The 23,390-nt window shown below is 38.9% G+C and overlaps 2 protein-coding genes across 2 annotated transcripts in view; one reads left to right on the top strand and one right to left on the bottom strand.

The window, feature by feature from the left end:
* DNAJB9 (DnaJ heat shock protein family (Hsp40) member B9) overlaps positions 1-11,171 on the bottom strand; it is a 49,687-nt gene extending 38,516 nt beyond the window's left edge. Inside the window, exon 1 of the mRNA XM_032761467.2 lies at positions 11,155-11,171. The gene's annotated coding sequence lies outside the window, so the exon portion shown is untranslated. The remainder of the gene's footprint in view (positions 1-11,154) is intronic.
* A 167-nt stretch (positions 11,172-11,338) lies between these two features.
* PNPLA8 (patatin like phospholipase domain containing 8) overlaps positions 11,339-23,390 on the top strand; it is a 50,930-nt gene continuing 38,878 nt past the window's right edge. Inside the window, exons 1-3 of the mRNA XM_032761457.2 lie at positions 11,339-11,423; positions 20,164-21,302; positions 21,445-21,594. Of these exons, the coding sequence (XP_032617348.1) occupies positions 20,247-21,302; positions 21,445-21,594 (1,206 nt within the window). The 5' untranslated portion in view covers positions 11,339-11,423; positions 20,164-20,246. The remainder of the gene's footprint in view (positions 11,424-20,163; positions 21,303-21,444; positions 21,595-23,390) is intronic.

Below are 23,390 nucleotides of genomic sequence, written 5' to 3'. Positions count from 1 at the left end.
CATGAACTGGAGAAACACTTCACTATAACTATCAGTCTATATGCAGAGAGCTATCCCACACCCCAGGCTTTGTTCAGCTTTGTTACAGCATCAAATCAGAGTGCTTGGCTCTTTCTTCACTTGAATTGCCTTGTCTCCCAAGAAGCACCTCAGCCCAGTTGCAAATCAAATTTTCTCAGTTTACCAATTTCACCAGCTCACTGGACACACTCTGGCCACACAGTGAATTCCTGCTCAGGGCTACTCAGCCCTAGAATGTGTACTCTTCTGAGGGACTTGACATTCTCCTTCATCAAACCTACCTGAATCCCCAACAGTGGACACTCAGTCCAAGCTAAGATATTCCAAGAAAGGATCCACTGACTTTGCCAGATTGCCAAAAGAGTCTGTAAACCAAAAAGTTATAAATCCCTAGTTCGGTCATATAGTGTTGACAGCACCACCCTAGACATTCTGAATTAGAACTCCCAGGAGCAAGGTCTGGAAATCCATATTTTTAGAAGGCTAAAAGTAATTATTTGCATCTGGCAAACACTAACTCAAAGGCTGCCACGTCATTTTAATTCTGTATTTTAAAAATACTGCTTCTGCTGCTTGGTGCCTCTATTAAGTTGACTTAATTTTGTTATTTTGTAAAAGTATTTGTTATTTTCTTTTATAATCTGTATTTTTAATTAAGTTTGTTAGAAGTCCAAAAGCTTAGTAAGAAATTAAACAATACTTTGTCACTTCTCACAGCTAATATTGGTTCTTGTTTCATAAAACTGCAAAATATTTTAAAAGTTGGCTTAACATAAAAAGCTCAATTTTGGTATAAAAATAATTCATAATAGTACCTATATTCTAGAAGCATCAAAGTTCAGTGGAGAAAAAGGAAAATTAAGAATTAAAATACATGTATTCTTCTACTTTGGTTGAATTAACTAGGTATGTGCAAATGGGTAAGTCATTTAATCTCATTGGGTCTCACTGAAATATTGAACTTATCTGTTAAGTAACAGATTTAGACTAGATGATTTTTAGGATCACTGCTAAGTCTAAATGATAATATGGTTCTAAATATCATTAATAGGCAACAGAGAACCAGATGAGATTTTAAAAGTTACTATGTCATAATAGTTATATTTTAATATTAGTAAAAAGCAAATCATGCAAGAGAGTGAAATTCAATTGTGAAATTCAAAATGAAGTAAATATAGTCACCAGATCTTAATTATTTCAGTCTTTCCTAAATGCTATGACTATTCTATTAATGTTATTCTCATCCTCAAAATGAAGTTTAGGAAAACTTTAAGTTCCATAATGTTGGGAAATATAATACACATTCTGTTGAAATTCTAATTTTTTCTTTTATTCCTTGGTTACAATTATGTGTGCATTTTACAAGTAGAAAGTTAGAGTCCCCCAATTAAGATAAACTTCCTACTCTAAAGAAAACGTTCAGAAGTGTCACTTCCTAAGACTGAAGTCAACAAAACCCATACATCATGTAGAAGATTAGTTATCAAAAGGAAGGTTTTCGAGAAGTAACTTCCTACCACATGATTTATAAGTTTATAAATACCTCACTGGTGAAAATAAAGAGCATATCTGTATGTCCTTAGGAAAGAATCAAGAAAAATGTGAAATTAACCTGTAAATTATAGTTTAGGGATTATTATCTGTTAGGAAAACATGTTAAAGAAGATAAAGATATAGTGAGTAAAAAGGCAAAAATGGATAAAGTTTTAAAAAAGGAGACTGACATTTCTAAACACCTATCCAAGAGTTGGGGCAGGGGAAATTGAGAGAAAGAATGAGAGGGAAAGAGACAAATATGGAAAAGTCAATTACAATCTGATCTCAAATTGTAATCCTTGACACGTGGGAGAAGCCTGGTAAGAGGTGATTGGATCATGGGAGCAGATTTCCTTCATGCTGTTCTCATGATAGTGATTGAGTTCTCATGATAGTGATTGAGTTCTCATGAGATTTGATGATTTAAAAATGTTTGGCACTTCCTCTCTTCCTCTTTCTCCTGTTCCGCCATGGTAAGACAGGCTTGCTTCCCATTCGCCTTCCGTCATGATTGTAAGTTTCCTGAGGCCTCCCTGTCATGCTTCCTGTAAAGCCTGCAGAACTGTGAGTCAATTAAACCTCTTTTCTTCATAAATTACCCAGTCTCAGGTAGTTCTTTATAGCAGTGTGAAAAATGGACTAAAACAGAGTATTTCATTTTAAAAAAATTGTGACCAATAACAAGCTAAGCAAGCAACCACGTATTGAGTCTAATGTTTCAAGGTAAATCCAAACACCCCAGGAATACATGGTTTTAGAAACATAATAGTTAACAAAATCAACTATGTAAATAGGGAAATCTTTTTTTTTTTCTTTTTGAGATGGAGTCTCACTCTGTCACCCAGGCTGGAGTGCAGTGACGCGATCTCGGCTCACTGCAACCTCCACCTCCCAGGTTCAAGCAATTCTCCTGCCTCAGCCTCCCCAGTAGCTGAGACTACAGGCGCGCACCACCATGCCTGGCTCATTTTTTGTATTTTTAGCAGAGACAGGGTTTCACCGTGTTAGCCAGGATGGTCTCGATCTGCTGACCTCGTGATCCGCCCATCTTGGCCTCCCCAAAGTGCTGGGATTACAGGTGTGAGCCACCACACCGGGCTGTAAATAGGGAAATCTAAATCACAGTTATCCTTGATCTGCAAGAGTGAAAAAAATCATCAAATGTTGCCAAGACAGACCTAAAAACAAAGAAAAACTTTGAGAGACTTCTTGTGAAAAAGTCTACCACAACTTTTCTAAGTTTTCTGTGAACACTCTCTCCCAACCACTTTTCTGTGCCAGCCTCTTTCCCAGGTATTTTGATTCTTTTAAGCAAAAAAATTTTTTAAAAAGTCCTAGATAGCAAATATTAATAAAAAACCACCCATCTCTCAATGTAAGCAAAGACTTTGACATTCTGGCTAATTAAAATCTCTTATGAGTCTGATTAGAGTTAATCCATTTCCCAAAAGATTGATCATACCTGGTGAACTCTAAAACTAGTTTCTGAATATACATATTTGAAACCTAAGTCAAGCAACCACAGGAACTTGCCAATCGCATGCATCACAGTAATGCTAGCTGGAAGAGATGTATAGGGGTAACCAGTACAAGGAGTTGTTTTGGAATTAGTGAGAATTAGTTGAGTTTATACCAAGTCCAAATATCCCCAAAATTTTATTTTTTAATCAAACATTAGAACTATACCAATTTTTTTCTAAAGTCTAATTGAATGGCCCTTGAGAGTGGTTCAGTCTTTACCATATTAACGTACCAGCAATTAATACTATTTAATTAGGATGCTTAAAAAGAAATGTAAGATATTTGTATAAGTATTATAAAGCTAAATAAATTATCTAGTCAAAGTATCTTAGAGTTTTGGTTACGAGAGGCTAGGAAGGGTAGTGGGGGGCAGGGGTTTGGGGGAAGGTGGGGATGGATAATTGGTACAAAGAAAAATAGAAAGAATGAATAAGACTTACTATTTGATGGCAAAATAGAGTAACTATAGTCATAATAACTTAATTGTACATTTTAAAATAAAGAGTGTAGCTGGATTGTTTGTAACTCAAAAGATAAATGCTTGAGGGGGCATATACCCCATTCTCCATGATGTGCTTATTTCACATTGCATGGCTGTATCAAAACATCTCATGTACCCCATAAATATATACACCTACTATGTTCCCACAAAAATTACAAAATTAAAAACAAAGTATCTTGAACTATTTAGATTTAAAATATGTTATATGGAATATATACATCTCAATTTTCTACTTGGCATAAAGTGAAGCCAAAAAGTTTGGTGGAAATTTTAAAACTCTGTAAATATAATGACCTATGTAGTCTATAGAGACTATACACTCAAATATATAGTCCTACTACTCTTTTGTTAGTTGGAGAAGCAGTTGCTTTAAATACAGAAAATAGTAAAAAATGTACCTTTTTCAGCAGCCAACAGCTTTCCTTAATTAGGGTGGCCAGATGAAATACACGATGTGTATGTCAGTGTATTTCAATTAAATTTAAGTTTCAGATAAACAACAAATAATATTTTTAGTATGAATATGTTCCATGCAATGTTTACTTTGCTAAAGCTGACAACTCCATCTCTAACCCCCTTTTGGAATCAATAACTGCTTCCTCTGAATTCTCACAGTACTTTGTTGGTTCTTCTGTTACTTGACACATTTCATTTTTCCTTGTTTCATGGTGACTGTAGACATCTGACTCTTCTATAAGACTACCACACCTTCGAGGGCAGGAACTATATCTAGCTCACTGTTTTGCATATAGTTGGCGCTCACAAATGCCATTTCTTTTGAATTGAATTTAGCATCCTACTACATTGATTCAAGCTAGCCTCTTACTTCAAATAATATAACTGGCAACACTGTGAACTTCTTTTCAGCCCCATTTAGTATTGGTATGCCAATAATATTAGCCAAATTTACTGTTTATCCTCTGTGTGCATTCTACAAAATTGTGTAGGTCACGAGGGCTAGGACTACATCTGTTTTATTGACTGGGGCATATTCAAAGGCTAACACAATAATCAGGTCATTAAATGTGTACAAGAAATATGTTTTATAAATATTAGGCATTTTACATGTATTATTTCATTTAATCCTCCATAAACCTTATGAGTATTAGTGTGCCCATTTATTGGATGAGAAAAGTAAGACTCAGAGAGGTTATGAATCTTGCTCAATATTGTTTTGGGAGTGATAAAATAATAACTCTGATTCATAGGCTGTAACATCTATACTTGAATTATTTTATGATACAATATAAGCAAGTATTGCTGCCTTTTAAAAAATAGACATTCTGTCTCAAACTGAGTCAAAATGTCCTTGAAAAGGTCCTCATAAACTATATCTTTTTCAACTTTTGGAACTGAGACTTAAAAGTTGGATAATTTGTTCAAGTAAGTGGCAAAGCTTAGAACTGGAATCTAAGTATTGCCTACAGTAAAGCACATGTTCATCCCTGGCACTGTCCTTTCCAAACGTTGTTGGTCCCCAACAAACCTCTAAGTTCTTTGGAACTATAGATGGCATTAAAAGAAAAGTGCTACTTGCTCCATTGCATTTAGGCACTGGTTCATTCATACATTCCAACCAGTGTTTATCTGCTTGCTGTGTTGCCTGGCCTTTTTGTTTTTCTGCCCTATATTTCTCTCCTTCTGTGAAAAACTTTTCCCCAAAACAAATTCTGTGGTTCTATGAGAGATGCTGTTTTCGCACTAGGACCCCGTTGAGGGGTTTGGAGTAGTATAACCATGCTGTTTGATCACAGTACCTCATTCTCTGACCATAGATCATAATGCACTCACATTACTGAATTGGGATTCTGAAAATTTTACTAAAGAAAACAGGGAGGCTTGTGGGAATTATTTGCCCACAGTATCACAACCAGTAAATGGTGAGGGAGGACAGGACTCCAACCTTGCCTTAAGTCTGAAGTTAAGCAATGCAAACATTGATACTTGCCTATAAGAAACTAACATGCGCCAGGGCACAGTGGCTCATGCCTGTAATCCCAGCACTTTGGGAGGTTGAGGCAGGCAGATCACAAGGTCAGGAGGTCAAGACCAGCATGGCCAACGTGGTGAAACCCTGTCTCTACTAAAAATATAAAAATTAGTCGGGAGTGGTGGCACGTGCCTGTAACCCCAGCTACTTGAGGCAGGAGAATCGCTTGAACCTGGGAGGCAGAGGTTGCAGTGAGCCAAGATCGCACCACAGCACTTCAGCCTGGGCGACAGGGCGAGACTCTGTCTCAAATAAAAAAGTAAAAGAGGCCGGATGTGGTAGCCCACACCTGTAATCCCAGCACTTTGCGAGGCCAAGGTGGGTGGATCACCTAAGGTCAGGAGTTCAAGGCCAGCCTGGCCAACATGGTGAAACCCCGTCTCTACTAAAAATACAAAAATTGGCTGGGCGTGGTGGCAGGCACCTGTAATCCCAGCTACTTGGGAGGCTGAGGCAGGAGAATTGCTTGAACCTGGGAGGCGGAGGTTGCAGTGAGCCGAGATCATGCCACTCTGCACTGCAGCCTGGGCGGCAGAGTGAGACTCCGGCTCAAAAAAAAAAAAAAAGTAAAAGAAAGAAAAGAAATTAACATGTAATTGAATATGGGGGCATTTTTAGACTTATTCCAACTTTTCAACTGGATGAGTTGTCATAGAAATAAGCAAGGCATGGAATAACCTACAAAACTATTAGGTAAAAGGTAAAATCTAATTCAGATTCAAATGTAAGTTGAAGAAAATATAATTATGTGTGCTTAATATCTTAATTTTATGTTGTTACTCTTGTGCCAAAACCTTAGCTATAGCCTGTCTATTAATAAAACTATTCTTTCTTCACCCAGAAAATCACCTTATATATAACTGGTTTATTTCCCACTGGTTTAGTTCCTCTAAGATGTCCCAGCAGGAAGCTGGATAAACTGGTCTCAAGCCTGATAGAGAGGCCTGAACTGCAGGTATAAATAGGCAAATTCTTTAAGGCAGTTTTTAAGGTGGAGAAAGAATGTTTTTTTATTAAAAGTTTAAATAGGAAAATAGTAAATATGACAACAGGACTCCTCATCTCCTTCAAATCTTGCCCTCTCATGGTACCAAAAAAATCTACTTAAAACTTAAATTCCACCATGTTATTCTTTTGTCTTAGAATCTGACAGTGGTTCTGATCACCCAGAAGATCAGGTCCAAGTTCTTCAGCTCTCACCCAATCCTTATATTACATTTCCAGTACAACCATGGAACACATAGTTCCCTTCACGCATTATGTTTTTTCCTGCCTTATTGCCTTTTATTACAAACATCACTTCTCTCTGTAAAGCTCTCTCCTTTCTCTTCCCACTTTTACCACTCCACTACTGCCATCTGTCTTGCTAGCAACATCTTTTAAGACTTGGCTCAGAAGTTCCTTCCTGACACCACAGGCTGGGGTAGGTATTCCTGTTCTAGACTCATAATACCCAGTTCACGTCTCCATTAGTGCTCTTTCTACATTAGTAGTATTATTACCTAAGGTTATATTTTGAGTTCCCTGACAGTGCTTCAAATTTTTACCTCCAGCAAATAGCTTGGTGCCAGGCACATAGTAAGCACTCAGTAGATAATGGCTGAATGAATAAATTCAATTCTTTCAATATGCACTCACCAAATAGTTACTGAACACTTAACTCTTTTTTTTTTTTTTTTTTTTAAAACGGAGCCTCACCCTGTCACCCCGGCTGGAGTGCATTGGCGAGATCTCGGCTCACTGCAACCTCCTCCTCCTGGGTTCAAACCATTCTCCTGCCTCAGCCTCTTGAGTAGCTGGGATTATGGGTGCCCGCCACCACGCCCAGCTAATTTTTGTATTTTTAGCAGAGATGGGGTTTCACCATGTTGGCCAGACTGGTCTCGAACTCCTGACCTCAGGTGATCCACCCACCTCTGCCTCCCAAAGTGCTGGGATTACAGGCATGAGCCAACGCTCCGGGCCACACTTTATTAATAATTGCTGTGCCTTGGTGCTAAGGATCAAAACAGAAAATCCTTGCTTTCATGTTTTCAAACTACATAAAGGTAATTAATTTCCTATTGCTGCTGAAACAAAACACTTCAAATTTAATGGCTTAAAACAACTCAAGTTTATTATGTCACAGTTCTGTAGGTCAGAAGTCCAGCAAGAGTTGGCTGTTTCCTCTGTTCCAGGTCTCATAAGGGTGAAATCAAGGTGTCAGCTGACCTCAGCTTTTGTCTGGTACCTCTGGGGAAAAGCGTGCTTTCAGATTTATTTAGGTTGTTGACAGAATTCAACTCCTTGTGGCTGTGTGGCTGAGGTCTCCGTTTCCTTGCTAGCTGTCAGTCAGGAGCCTCTCTTGGTTCCCTATGGCCACCTGCATTCCTTGTCAAATTGTTCCTCTCATTATCTTGAATCTCTCTGACTTTCGCTTTGCCACATCTGTACTGCTTTTAAGGATTTATGTGATTAGATTGGGCCCACAAAGATAATCCAGGATTATTTTCCTTTCTTAAAATCTGTAACCTTAATTACATCTGCAAAAAGTCCCCTTTGCCATGTAAAGTAGCATATTCACATGTTCTAAAGATTTGGGCATAGGCATTTTTTAGAAGGCCATTCTTCAGCCTACCATGGTGATGATTCTTCTAGAATTATTTTCTGGCATATCCCTCCCTTAGGTGATCTGGAGAGATATCTTGCATCAATATGGCTTAATTTATTTTAGTAATAACATTAAGTTTTATTTGAACAATAAAGATATTAGCAGTTCTTTTAAAAAGCTATGAACCAGACCAGAAAGGAGTGACTATGGATGTAGAAGAGAAAGAGCTAAAATAGATAAATCAATAATAAATCTTATAAATAGAATGAGCATAGCAAGTAACTAATACAGGGGCAATGTGATGTCTCTTTTACCCAGCTTCCAAAGAATATAGCGTTGAACAATTACTGTATTTAGCAGTATTTCAAGTATAGATGATTTCCTGAAGGCATTAGTCTGCTATTACACACAAGATAATCTCCAATTTTGCATACTACTGAATTTGTTTGAAATTAAATATAATTCTCTTTTCTCTCAAAACTGCCCAACATCAAAAGAATCATAAATGGGTTTTATTTTCTATTTTTAACTTATCAAACTAGTAATCTAAATGAAACGAAAAATCAATTCAATAATACAGAATTTTAGAGAGTCTACTATTTGTTGGATGTTATGCTAGGTCCAGACAATACAGTTTACCTTACACTCCTTTACTGCAGGAAACTGGCAGGCATATAAACAAATAAATTATAATACTGTGCAGCAAGGACAATAAGAGAAGTGAGCACAGGTGGAAGGAATGATTTATTCTATGAGTAGTGAGGTAAGATTTTCCTGGCTGAAGGACAAACAAATCTTTAGGACAACAAGGTGGAAGGGGAGCTAAGCCAACAGCATGACCAAGGCACTAAGTATGAAAAGGAACAAGAGTATCTGGGGAAGTACAGGTGTGGCTGGAGGATATAGAGTGAGAGGCAAGTGGTGAAAGTAAAGGCTGGAAGGTCAGCAGGGTCAGAACCTATAATTTCATTCGGTTTATTCTACGAAGATGTAGTGCCAGCAAAAGCCTTTTAATTTGGGAAAACACGATTGGACTTGCACTTTCAAAAGATTACTGTGGTTGCACAGAAGAGACTGACTGGGTTAGAGGTTAGCTACAGGCTGGAAAACCAGTTTAGATGAAACTGAAGAGCAAGGATAAAAGCCTAAACCAGAGCAGTGGAAATGCAAATGTGGAACAGGGGAACGATTCAAGAAATTCTGCGGTAAAACTCATCAGACTTCATGACTGATTAAAGGTATGGTGGTAGACAAGGGAGGGAGAGGAAGGGTAAGAACGGAGAAGCAGGAATTGGGCGTTATTTGAAAATTTCTGACATGGGAGGAAAATCTGGATATTTAATAACATCTGACTAAATTAGGGGATGAAAGAGCATAAACGGAGAGGGAATGGTGAAGCTCTCTCCTTGACCATACTTTAGTTAGGCTACTCTGATCCCTCTTCCCAACTAGGCCTCATCCTTGGGCCCCTGTCTTAGGCCTGCTGAATCCAGTTTTAGCAGGAATCTTGCAAAGTCAGTTTAGAGAGTACTCCTAGCCTTGATAATTGATCATCTCCGCCTGTCTTCAGCAAGAATCTTGTAAGTCAGTTTAACAAGAATATCCCCTACCCTTGATATCACTTCTTAGTAATTTTCTATGCACTGACCCCTCAGTCTGCTTGCTGGCTATAAATCCTGGCTGTTTTTGTTGCATTATAACTTGAGGCTGATCTCTCTCCCCCATGGTGATAGTCATGGCACCTATTGCAATAGTTCTAAATGTCTTCCTTGCCATTTTAACAAGTGTCAGAATAATTTTTCTTTAGCAGCAAGGAGGAATCTCTCTCAAAAACTAAAGCTCCTTCCACACGCCTGTAAGGCTTAATTGGTGTATACATCTTTTAACTCTCCTGTAGCTAAATAACATGTCTGGCTTATCCACCGCTGGGGTTTACCAGGCATTATGATGTACATAATCCAGACACTGTGTCCCAAGAACATAGCAAGCTGGCTTTCCCTCGATTTAAAAAAATCAAAACAACGCAACTATCAGGGTAACATCCGCTACATTTGACAGATAAGAATCCCCTTCCTTAAGGACTTTACAATAACCTTACAAGAGGCTCAAGCATACATACCCATGAGTAGTGGGTAAGCCTTGAGAGTACAGTATAAGTCTTGATAACATTTTGAGGTTGATAACTAGTTGAAACTGATCTGTTTTCCTGACCTCAACGTAATTGCAAGGTCAGTTCAAGAGGATAAGGGGCTATTGCAACTACCTAAATTCGCTATTGTAGCATAAAAGCTTTAATTGACAGCATGTATAGGAATGCAAAGCTATGGTCTAATGAAATTTTAAAAAGCAGACACAAATATGAATGTCATATAATTGTCGTGTGTCGCAAAACATTTTTTTAACCTTTGAAAAATGTGAAACCCATTTTTAGCTCCCAACTATATACAGCAGAACCTGCGGTGGGCCGGATTTGCCCTGAGGGCTGTAGTTTGCCCCTGTGGTACGCATGAAATGCCAGGATTTTAAAAAGATGTGTTACGTGTGGGACCATTTGTGGGGCAGTTTATGCTAACTTCCAATACAGTAATATATGTCAAATCGCTTTTGAGTGACATTTAGTCTGAGTGGCCATGCCCAGGAATGGATATAGAGAAAGGAGCGCGGCCGCGCCACGCACCACCCTCCAAGAGACTGGTATCGCAGCCCCCAACTCCGAGGAACGGAGACACCGCGGGAAGGGGCTTCAGGGACGCGAAGAGGGAGGCTTATGTCTGCTGAAAGGGATAGCGGCCCGCAAACAAGCAAACCAGGACACTACTCCGAGGTCCCGCCCACGAAGGCAAAACGAAGTCCCACCGCTCACACACCCGGGAAACAACCAAGGCACAGCACGCCCCACCGGCAAGCCACGCCTCGCGCATCGCGCACGCACGCACGCACACACGTCTGTCGCGGCTTCCCGCCTTGGGCTCTGTCATGCTCTATTGCGCATACCTCGGGGAGGGGAAGGAACGGAGATTGACAAGGACGCAGAGGCCTGAGCGAGGCGGAAAATCCTCACCCGGGCAAGCGGGTAGACCCAAACGGCTAGTGCGTCACTTCCGCTGGGGGCGGAGCGGGGCGGGGCTGAGTGGGTGGTGACCCAGCTGCTGCGCCAGTGTTTGTGTTGGGAGCTCAGCTGATGCAGGCCGGTTGGAGTGGACGTCATTGCCGGGAACGAGCGAGTCGCCGCTGCAGCCCTAGTGACTGCGGCCTGCATTCCGGTAAGTCGCCGCGAGGGGACAGGGCCGGGACGATAGGAGGCTGGCTGATCGTTCTGGACCCTTGTCCGGCGCTCCGGGTCTTCCTTTCTTTCTTTGGAAGGCATGTCCCGAGCGAGAGGGTAGGGAGACGCTAGGCTTTGGGGAGGACCTGGCGCTGGAAGGAGCCCGCTGGTCCTGGAGCTCATTGGTACTCGGCGCCCTCCGCCCCCGTGGGCTTGGCTGCCCCAGAAGCGCAAGCCGTATTTGGTTTCGCCGGTCCCGCCCTGCTCCCCCTGTCCCATCCCCACGACTCCCTCCCCAATTTCCCAGAGTCTGTCTGCCTTCCCCTGGACTGTAGTGTTCTCCAGTAGTTAACTGGTCACTCTCAGGAGGGTTTCCCTAGTGTACATCATTCTCGACTGTCAGTGTGCACCTGGTGATTCTACTGCCTGATATTTTTTGTCAGCGATCTCTTTCCAACCCCATCCACATTTGATTCTATCCCTGACCGCTGTTGCTTAAGTGGATTCAGGTGTGTGCTTTTTAAAAGGTGAAGGTGTATGAATCACTGTGTTGCAATGCTTCCTATCCGTGTGTCATTTCTATCATTATGCTGGAAGGAACGTGCTTTCCACGCCTAATACAATGATAACTTTAAAATGGTGACTCATAGGAAAAACTTAGGAGAGTTGTGACATAAGAGACTATCATATAATCCTGTTTAAAATACTGTTTTCAATTCCAGTAACAGTTGTATCCTGGTTCTGCAGTCCTAATTTCTAAGAGTTCAAAAATGACAAATGTTTCAGTATATTAAGAAAATGCTGTAAAACAGTGAAACATTAAGAGCTTATGCCTTGTGAGGCAGTTGTATCAAGCCCATTGTAGCTATTTTGTTAAATTGCTTATGCAAATTAGTTGTACTTTCAATATAAGAACATGTTTTTATTTTGTAATTATAATCAACTTTTTCTTAATGTTGATCTCTTTTTTATTTCTATATCAAGACTAAATTAAAATCTTGTAAACGCCCTTTTAATGAGTGATGTTGAATGAAAGGGCCAGTTTCACTAGTTTAGATATTCACTTGTTTCACATGCAAAGTTGTTACAAGAACAGCCTGTACTTTGAGTTGTTTTTTTTTTACCCCGGTTAGAGGGGTTGTGCTGAAGCTGCATATTGCTTCACTCGTGGAATATGTATTTGTAAAAAGGTCAGAGTTAGAATGCTGAGCCATAGACACCTTCCTGTCCTGCCATTTTTGTTGTTGTTGGGAGTCTCTGTCGCCCAGGCTGGAGTGCCCTGGCGCGATCTCGACTCACCGCAAGGTTCAAACGATTCTCTTGCTTCAGCCTCCCGAGTAGCTGGGATTTACAGGCGTGCGCAACCACACCCGGCTAATTTTTTTTTTTTTTGAGACAGAGTCTCGCTGTCGCCCAGGCTGGAGTGCAGTGGTGCGATCTCGGCTCACTGCAGGCTCCGCCCCCCGGGGGTTCACGCCATTCTCCTGCCTCAGCCTCCCGAGTAGCTGGGACTAATTTTTTTAAGTAGAAACGGGTTTCCCCATGTTGGCCAGGCTGCTCTCAAACTCCTGGCCTCAGGTGATCAGCCCGCCTCGGCCTCCCAAAGTGCTGGGATTTCAGGCGTGAGCCACCGCACCTGGCCAGTCATTTCTTAGTTCTTATCTTTCTCTGCAGGACTCAACGTATTTTATTCTGTTCGTTATCCATTACTTGAAAAAATTTGGTCCTGTCTTGGTTTCCAGTGTCCTGATTTTTTAAGCGTGGCTTTTCTCCTGTTTTTTTCCTGTAGAGTCTTTTCTTCCTCTTCCTAGCTCTGGGTGGCACTCAAGGCTCTACCCCTGTCTCTCTCTCTAAACCAGAGTTTCGTATTTGAAACCCAAGTATACTTCAATAGGCATGTGAATATCCTGAAATGTTATGGAAAATATAGTTTGTATTGCAAATACACATTTTTCAAGGAAGAAAAGCTTTTCTCAGGTTCACTGATCCCAAAATAGTCATGTATTATTACTGTAAACCATCATCTGGTAAATCCATCTAATGTTGTGGTTTCTGCTGCCACTATGCTGGTAATTCCATACGTAAATCCACAGTCTGTGTACATTTCCATTTGAATGTCCCACTGTTACTTCATCCTGTGAATCTAAAACAAAATGTGTTTTTCTCTCGTATTAAATTGGCCCCTTCACAGTTTTCTCATATTCGCAAATGGCACTCTCCATATTTTCAGATTTAAAACCTTAGAGCTCTCTTAACACTTCCCTCTCTTTACCCCATTCTTGGCTGTCAAGTCCTGTGTTTTGTTGTTTTCTCTTTTTTCTCTTGCTTTCAAAGTGTTCAGAGTGGCCCTCTTCCCCACACTAGTACTTGCTGGGTGAGGTGTCAGAGCCCCAGCATCGGAAAGTGGTCAGCTTGGGGTAGTAGGGTAGTAAGAAAAATTTACCGACAACAGTATAGGTTTGAAAAGGAAAGTTTTATTGGATAGAAAGAGTGCTGCAGAAGAGTGCAGCCAGGCGCCTCAGCAAGTGAGGACAGCTCACCACAGTGGATTTTTTCTTAGGGGTATTTATGGACCTTAAAGCAGAAGCTGAAGGATAACTTGGACCATATTAGCCACGTAGGTCATGATCAGTGATTACATTTGTAGACATTTTGGTGCTTTGATATCAGCAAAGTTTGCACAGTGAGTTTCGACATGCATACATTCTGGACATGTATAGAAATTCTAGTTACTTACAAAATTTCTGGGAAAGAATCCTGGTACCAGATGCCAGCTTAAGCTAATAGAGAAGTCTAATTGTTTCTAAATTCCTCATATAAGGAGCTTCCCTCTAGATGGTCTGCTCGATGGCCACCAGCAGATCTTTGCTCTCCCCAGTACTGTTGTCTTCAGACTGTTGTCACCCTTTTGACTGTGTTGTATAAATAATTAAGTGACATCCTGTGTAAATTCATTCTTTCCATCCTTAGCTGGGTCTCCATCTAACCATTCCCTTAATTCCTCTAGTTAAAACTCCATTCCCTTCTCTAGTGTTTGGTCCAAGCCTCTCCGTTTTGTTTTATTCGTACCTCCGTTGTATTTATACTACCTCTGTTCTTCCTTGCTCTTTTTTCAGTTGATGATAGCATCTCACTTTACATTCTTCTTCCTGTGTTTTTGCGATCTAACTTCTGGATGAATGTACTCTGAAAACACTTATCTTGCATTTACTAGTGTTGTGATTTGGGGGCAATTAAACTTATTGATTTTGTTGGTCATCTTTGTTTTGTAATTTTTGGTTGGTACTTGTAGTTTCTGAGAAAGGTGTATTAAATCTCTCATGATTATGAAATTGTCTAATCTTGTAATAGTTCCCTTATTTTGGCCTTTTGTACTATATTTTAATGCCAAGTTGATAGGTGGTTTCATAAATTCGTCATACTGGAAAGAAACAATGCAAAATTCTTACCATAGTCTAGTCTCCATTTCCTGCCTGAATTTTGGAGTCTGTGACCCCAAAATATCTGAGACAGGTCTCAAAATTTTGTCGAGTTCAAGGACGCACCCGTGACACAGCCTCAGGAGGTCCTGCTGACACGTGCCCAAGGTGGTCAGATGCCACTTGCCTCTGTACATTTTAATGAGACATAATGCATCAATCAGTCACATCGGTTCGATTTGGAAGGGCAGGACAACTCAAAGGGGAGGGGGCCTCCAGATGATACAAAAATTTTCTGATTGGCAATTGGTTGAAAGAGTTGCTATCAGTGGAAAGTAATGTCTGGGTTACCTTAAGGAGGTGTGGAGACCAAGGTTTTATGATGCAGATGAAGCCTCCAGGTAGCAGGCTGCAGAGAGAATAGATTGTAAATGCTTTTTTTTTCTTTTTCTTTTTCTTTTTTTTTTTTTGAGAGGGAGTCTTGCTCTGTCACCCAGGCTGCAGTGCAGTGGCACGATCTCAGCTTGCTGCAACCTCCACCTCCCGGGTTCAAGGGATTCTTCTGCCTCAGCCTCCCGAGTAGCTGGGACTACAGTCATATGCCACCACGCCCGGCTAATTTTTGTATTTTTAGTAGAGACGGGGTTTCACCATATTGGGCAGGCTGGTCTTGAACTCCTGACTTCATCATCCACCCACCTCGGCCTCCCAAAGTACTGGGAGTACAGGCGTGAGCCACCACGCCCGGCCTGTAAATGTTTCTTATCAGACTTAAGATCTGTGTTGATGTGAATGCTGGAGGGGTATAATGAGGCACATCCAACCCCCCTTCCATCATGGCCTGAACTAGATTTTCAGGTTAACTCTGGAATGCCCTTGGCCAAGAGGAGGGGTCCATTCAGATGTAATCAGCAATAACTGATTACTAGGGAGAAGGAGTGGAGGGCTGGGAGGTTGGAAGGACAGAGACCAACTTGTATTCTCTTTGAAAACTGAATGAGCCTAAGAGACAGACTTTATCTTGTGAAAGTGTCGTTTGGGTGTGGTTATATTCTTCAGTCCTCTTTTCTGCAGCAAATAATAAAATTGTTTTCCCTTCTCCCTGAGGAGGAGAAGGGAAAACAATTGTTCCCCTTGGGGAATCTGTCTGGTCTTTTTGTAGATACCGGAAAAGTCTCTTCTAGCATCTGTTGATCTCTGATGGGGCTTTCATTCAAAATACTTATACCAGGGAGCCATATTTTATGGTAGAATTCCCTGGGCTCCTTCAGCCTGGAAGACAAGACAGGCTTTGCTTTTTTTCTCTCTCTTCCTTTAGATAATTCTAAATGGCACGTGCAATTTAGAAGGAAGGATGTTACTTCAGGCTGTTTTCTTCTGGACAATTGGAATAAGTTCTCAGTTCCATCTTTCTCGGCGTCATCTTTCTCTCTCTCAATCTCTCTAGGTCTTGTAGTAAAACTACACTACATGTAATCTCTGCACATACTATCTGTGCTTTCTTACATGCTTTCTTCTGTTTGCCTCTGTGTGTGTAGTTTTGTTTGTTTTAGAGATGGGGTCTCTGTGGCTCACTGCAGCCTCAGACTCCTAGGCTCAAGTAATCCTCCCACCTCAGCCTCCTGAGTAGCTCGGACTACAGGTGTGTGCCACCACGCCCAGCTAATTTGTTTTATTTATTTTTTTTTTTAGAGACAAGTTTTCACCATTTATCTGGGCTGGTCTCAAACTCCTGGCTGCGTTTGTTTTGTTTACCGTTATTTAGAATTCTCTCCTTTCCTTCTCATCTTTACACGTGATGAATTCCTTTTTAAATTTGGCCAGTTTTTAACCTCTTTTTTTTTTTAAACTTCCCTCGATTTTATCTCACTTTGTCTTTCATTCACATGGTACCTTCTGTTACAGTGCTTTAAATATTTTGCTTTTTCTAATTACAAAATAAAACCTCATTATAAATAATTCATATACTAGAAAAGTAAAAAGTAAAAACCTTTTTCGTTCCCTTTTGGTCCCATGCCTTAGTTCATAAGAATAAACAAACAGGTGCTTATCCTTTCAGAATCAATTTGTGTATGTATATGTGTGTCCATAAGATTTCAACTGCATATGTAGATTTTCATTTTTTAATTTCTTAATATATGTGTGTATATATATATTCATGTGCGTATAGCATATCTAGAACTGCAGATTGCTTTTTTTTTAAAGACTTTTTTTAGAACAGTTTTTAGGTTCACAGGAAAATTGAGAGGAAAGTACAGACGTTTCCATATACCCCCTACCCCGACACATGCATAGCCACCTCCATTATCGGCATCACCCACCAGAGTGGTACAGTTATTATAATTGATGAGCCTGCATTCACACGTAGTCCCCCAAGTTCATAGTGTACATTTAGGTTCATTCCTGGTAGTGTACATTCTGTGGGTCTGAACAAATGTATAAGTGTACTTATCCATCATTATGATACTATACAGGGGACTTTTAGGGCAGTAAAAATACTGTCCTCTGTCCCCTACCTATTTATTCCTTCTACACTCTGCTTTTGGCAACTGCTGATCTTTTTACTGCCTTCACAGTTTTGCCTTTCTAGAGTGTTATATAGCTGGAATCATACTTCTATGGTCTGAATGTTTGTGCCTCTCAAAATTCATGTGGAAATCATAACCGCTAAGGTGATGGCATTAAGAGGTAGGTCTTTGGGAGGTGATTAGGTCAGGAGGGTGTAGCCCTTAGGAATGGGATTAGTGCCCTTCTAAAAGACAACCCATAGAGCTAGTTAGTACCTTCTACCATGTGAGGACACAGTAAGAAGACAGCCATCTGTGAACTGGTAAGTGGGCCTTCAGCAGATACCAAATCTGCTAATACTGATCTTGGACTTTCCAGCCTTCAGAACTGTGAGAAATTTTGTGCGAAATAAATTTCTATTGTTTATAAGCTACCTAAGCCAGGCATGTGTACCTGTAGTCCCAGCTACTTGGGAGGCTGAGGCAGGTGGATTGCGTGAGCCCAGGAGTTCGAGGCGGTAGTGAGCTATGATCATGCCACTGCACTCCAGCCTGGGTGACAGAGTGAGACCCTGTCTCTATAAAACACACATACACACACACACACAGACACCCCATATTACATATATATGTAAGCTCCCCAGTTTATGGGATTTTGTTGTAGGAGCCTGAACAGACTAACACACAGTATGTAGCCTTTTCAGATTGGCTGTTTTCAGTTAGTAATATGCATTTCAAGTTTCTCACGGTCTTTTTATGGCTTGATAGCTCATGTCTTTGTAACACTGAACAATTTTCCATTGTCTGTCTGTAGCACATACATACACCGTATATTGATGTACCACAGTTTATCCATTTACTTACTAAAATACATCTTGTTGTTTTGAAATTTTGGCAATTATGAATAAGGCTTCTGTAAACATCCTTGTGCAGATTTTATTATGGACATAGTCTTCAGCTCCTTTGGGTAAATATCAAGGAGTACCATTGCTGGGTCATATGTTAAGAGTATGTTTAATTTTGTAAGAAGCTTACCGAACTATCTTTCAAAGTGGCTGTACCATTTTGTGTTTCTTCAGCAATGAGTGAGAGTTCCTTTTACTTTACATCCTCACCAGCATTTAGTGTTCTCAGTGTTCTATATTCTGGCCATTCTAATAGATATGTAGTAGTATCATGGTTATTTTAGTTTGCATTTTCCTGATGACATATGATGTGGTACAACTTCTCATATGTTTATTTGTTATCTATACATCTCCTTTGATGAGGTGTCTGTTACGGCCTTTGGCACATTTGTAATTGAGTTTGTTTTCTTATTGTTGAGCTTTAAGAGTTCTTTGGATATTACGGATGACAGCTCTTTATCAGATATGTCTGTTGAAAATATTTTTTCCCAATCTTTGCCTCATTGTCTTATTCTCTTGACATTGATCTTTGCACAGCAGAAGGTTGGTTTTCTTTTTTCCTTTTTTTTTTTTTTTTTTGAGACAAAGCCTGGCTCTATCACCCAGGCTGGAGTGCAGTGGCACGATCTTGGCTCGCTGCAACCCCTGCCTCCTGGATTCAAGTGATTCTCCTGCCTCAGCCTCCCGAGTAGCTGAGATTACAGACGTGCACCACCATGCCTAGCTAATTTTTTGTATTTTTAGTAGAGATGGGGTTTCACCATGCTAACCAGGCTGGTCTTGAACTCCTGACCTCGTGATCTGCCTGCCTCAGCCTCCCAAAGTGCTGGGATTACAGGCATGAGCCACCGTGCCTGGCCAGAAGTTTTTAATATTAATGAAGTCCACCTTATCAATTTTTTCTTTCGTGGATCGTTCATTTGATATTGTCTCAAAGTCATTGCCATTCCTAAGGTCATCTAAGTTTTCTCCTATGTTATATTCTAGTTTTATACATTTGCATTTTACATTTAGATCTGTAATCTGTTTTGAGTTAATTTTTTTGATAGGTATAAAGTCTGTGTCTAGAATAATTTGCATGCAGATGTCCAGTTGTCATTTGTTAAGGAGACTATTTTTGCTCCATGTATTACCTTTGCTCTTTTGTCAAAGATCAATTAACTGTATTTAATTGGGTCTGTTTCTGGACTCTCTATTCTGTTCCATTGATCTGTTTGTCTTTTCTTTTACCAATACCACATTTTTAAATTGGATTATTCTTTTCTTATTTGTGTGTGTTCTTTTTACATAGTGGTTAAGAACCCCTTCTATGTTATATGCTGTTGTTTCTTCTAGCCTGACGTACTTGATTTAATGAGCACTTATTACTTAGGTAGTGAAATCTTTTTCACATGGCTATCAGCAGCTGTAGACTGGAAATTCTTTCGTATCCTGTAACTGTGTGGCTTCAGCATCTAGCACCATGTCTGGTATAGATTAAGTATTCTGTAAATCGTTTGCAGTGAATGATGTATAACACCTGACCTTTTTCTTCAAGGAATTAAAGTCTAGTGTCACATAAAGTAGTCCAGAATTTAACAATGAGGAAGGGAAAAAAAAAAACATAGTATATACATTGCATATTAAATTATGTGTTGTAGGAAGACTTATCTATTGGGAAACTTCCCTAAATTAGTTCTTTTCCCTAAACATTCTGTTCCTCATTTTCTTGTTTTATTTACCTCTATACTGAAAGTGAATTATTTTCTATTAGCTTAAAAATGAATTTTCTATCAGCTATAATAGGAATATTTTATCTGCTTTTTTTGAGACAGCTTGCTGAGTTTAGTCCAAATAGTCTTGTCTTTTCTATTATACCCAATTTCAATTTTTAACGTGAATTCTAATTTTTTTTCTTGCCATTTCAGGTAAGACCATGAATTATGGCATTTCTTAAATGAAGCATTCAAGAAGTGAGAGAATGTCATAGAAAATAAATGATTTTTAAGTTATGTCTATTAATCTGACTGTAGATATATATATTTACCTCCTTAGTAATGCAAGAAGTATTTGTGGGAAGCAGAGAAGTAAGCAGCTGTATTTCTTGTTCTCACCTAAGCATTACTGGAGGATAAGCCACATCAGTCTACAAAGAGGTTTTCATACAAACATAATAAGATGTAAATGGACCAAAAGTGAAGCACATTCTTGCAGTAAGCACTGTTACTCTCCAAGCAACCATGGTTTACATATTGGGATTTTGAAACTTAGCACTTCTGCTCCCAAAGGACTTACAAAAGTGAACATTTGTATGTCCCGTATTAAAAGTACTTTGAACTCTGTTTCAAAGGCTGTTTTTGGCAATCAAAATGAAATGATTTCACGTTTAGCTCAATTTAAGGCAAGTTCCCAAATTTTAAGAAAAGTATCAGATAGTGGCTGGTTAAAACAGAAAAACATCAAACAAGCCATCAAATCTCTGAAAAAATATAGTGACAAATCAGCAGAAAAGAGTCCTTTTCCAGAAGAGAAAAGTCACATTATAGACAAAGAAGAAGATATAGGTAAACGCAGTCTTTTTCATTACACAAGTTCTATAACCACAAAATTTGGAGACTCATTCTACTTTTTATCAAATCATATTAATTCATATTTCAAACGTAAGGAAAAAATGTCTCAACAAAAGGAAAATGAACATTTCCGGGACAAATCAGAACTTGAAGATAAAAAGGTAGAAGAGGGGAAATTAAGATCTCCAGATCCTGGCATCCTGGCTTATAAGCCAGGCTCAGAATCTTTACATACTGTGGACAAGCCTACAAGTCCTTCTGCGATACCTGATGTTCTTCAAGTTTCAACTAAACAAAGTATTGCTAACTTTCTTTCTCGTCCCACGGAAGGTGTACAAGCTTTAGTAGGTGGTTATATTGGTGGACTTGTCCCCAAATTAAAATATGATTCAAAGAGTCAGTCAGAAGAACAGGAAGAGCCTGCTAAAACTGATCAGGCTGTCAGCAAAGACAGAAATGCAGAGGAGAAAAAGCGTTTATCTCTTCAGCGAGAAAAGGCAAGTTGTTCAGTGTGCTTTTCGGTTCTATTACTTTTTGTCAAATTTTTAAGTTTTATTTCTTAATGAGAACTAAGAAACTTTCATTGTTCTTTAGAGCAGTTTTGTATTCTAATCATATCTATTTAATATGTCTTTGTAGATTATCGCAAGGGTGAGTATTGATAACAGGACCCGGGCATTAGTTCAGGCATTAAGAAGAACAACTGACCCAAAGCTCTGCATTACTAGGGTTGAAGAACTGACTTTTCATCTTCTAGAATTTCCTGAAGGAAAAGGAGTGGCTGTCAAGGTAATTTCTAATTTAATTAATCTAGTTTTGTCTTGGAATAGAAATACTAAAAAATCTTCTAAAATGGAGAAGGCAAAGCCTTTCATTTTTCTATTTGAATTTTGTGGCGTTTATTATACATGTGATGTATATTCGGTAATTACCCTATTTATTTTGTGACATACATTATGCTAATCAATTCATTTTATTTTGTTAGCACCAATATGTATACTTTGAAATTAAACATTTATAAAATAGAAAATAATCAGTGTATTCGTTGAATTGCCTAACAGCTGCCAGATTTTTCTTTAGTGCAATGTAAATATTTATACTATGTAACTGTTCTTTTAAGATAGGAGACATAATTCATATGTAAGGCTGTTGTTTTTATTTCATGGTCCTTTCATATTTGAAAGTCTAAAAATTTTAATGACTTTACTCATAATTGAATTAGTAATCATATTAAGTAAAACAATGAGCTTTTCTTTGCCTCAGTTTTTTCAACTATAAAATAATGAAGACAGTTTTGACCCATTTAAATGGACTGTTTTCAGAGAAGTGCTATAAAATATGACTAATGTGATTGAGTCTCTTTACATCTATATTATTAAGATTATTTGTAATATTTAATGAAAAATTTGAAAATATCATGATAGATGTTGCTTAAATTTCATTAGAAATCTATTAGTGCTTATTTTTAGCTTGCCATTCAGAAAATTGTTTTAACTTAGATCACATTTATTCTACTTTTTAACAATTACCTTGCTGAAAAATTGTCTTTGAATAATGTACCCATCCTTAATTGTGTATTGTATAACACATACATTATTATAGGTAGCTTCACTATTTTATGGTCCTATAATTTGGGGTTATATTTTATATTTATATAATCTCTTACATAAAAGATAAGATTCTCAAATATACATATGCTTTTAAGTATATTTCACATTTCAGTGATATACTGAAAGCAAAGATCTTAAATAGAATTACATACTGGCTTAGTCCACTTGGGCTGTCATAATAAAATACCTTAACCTGGGTAATTTATAAACAACAGAAATTTATTTCTCATAGTTCTGGAGGCTGGGCAGTACAAAATCAAGGCACCAACAATTTGATGTCTGGTGAGAGTCCCGTTCCTCCTAGACAGCAGCTTCTCGTGGCCTACTTACATGGCAGAAAGGGCAAGGTAGCTCACTTCAACCTCTTTTACAAGGCCAGTTGTACTACTGATGGATTTCTGAGTAGTTTTCAGTTGTAGTGTATTATTAAATAGTCTTGCTAGTTGAAACTCTGAGGACTCTTTTATCTTGCATAACTAATCCCAAATCTAAGGACCTTTCAATACTATGAAAAAATGTAATATAGGAATGTATATTCAGATCAATTATGAATAAAAATCTAGATAGTCTGAAAAAAGTTGTCACCCTTCCCTTAAATAATCATCTGAAAAACAGTGAACTGGACAAATTGCATAAAACATGTCAGCATGTACACTCTAGTGTGAACTTTTCCAGCTCAACTCTTTGTTATTATCAAGAGTTGAGCTTTTTAAAAATGATAGAATTTTTATAAAACATCTGTATGAATTTTACTTTTTTATATGTCTACCATATTTAAGGTAGCTAAATACAGGGAATTATGTCTGATATGTAATGCCCTAAAAAAAGTGAGTTACTTATTTTGTATGCTACATTTATGGCAGCCACATTTAGGGAATTGTCTGTGATAATTTTTTCATTGTGATGAAGGTGGTCTCCTTTCATTATGTTTTTTAATTAAAAAGAAGAACTTTGACTATTTAGAAAGAAGGCAGC

This window comes from Hylobates moloch, unplaced genomic scaffold, assembly GCF_009828535.3.
Source record: "Hylobates moloch isolate HMO894 unplaced genomic scaffold, HMol_V3 SCAFFOLD_1, whole genome shotgun sequence".
Classification (NCBI taxonomy): domain Eukaryota; kingdom Metazoa; phylum Chordata; class Mammalia; order Primates; family Hylobatidae; genus Hylobates; species Hylobates moloch.
This window is presented reverse-complemented; position numbering and strand designations above follow the sequence as displayed.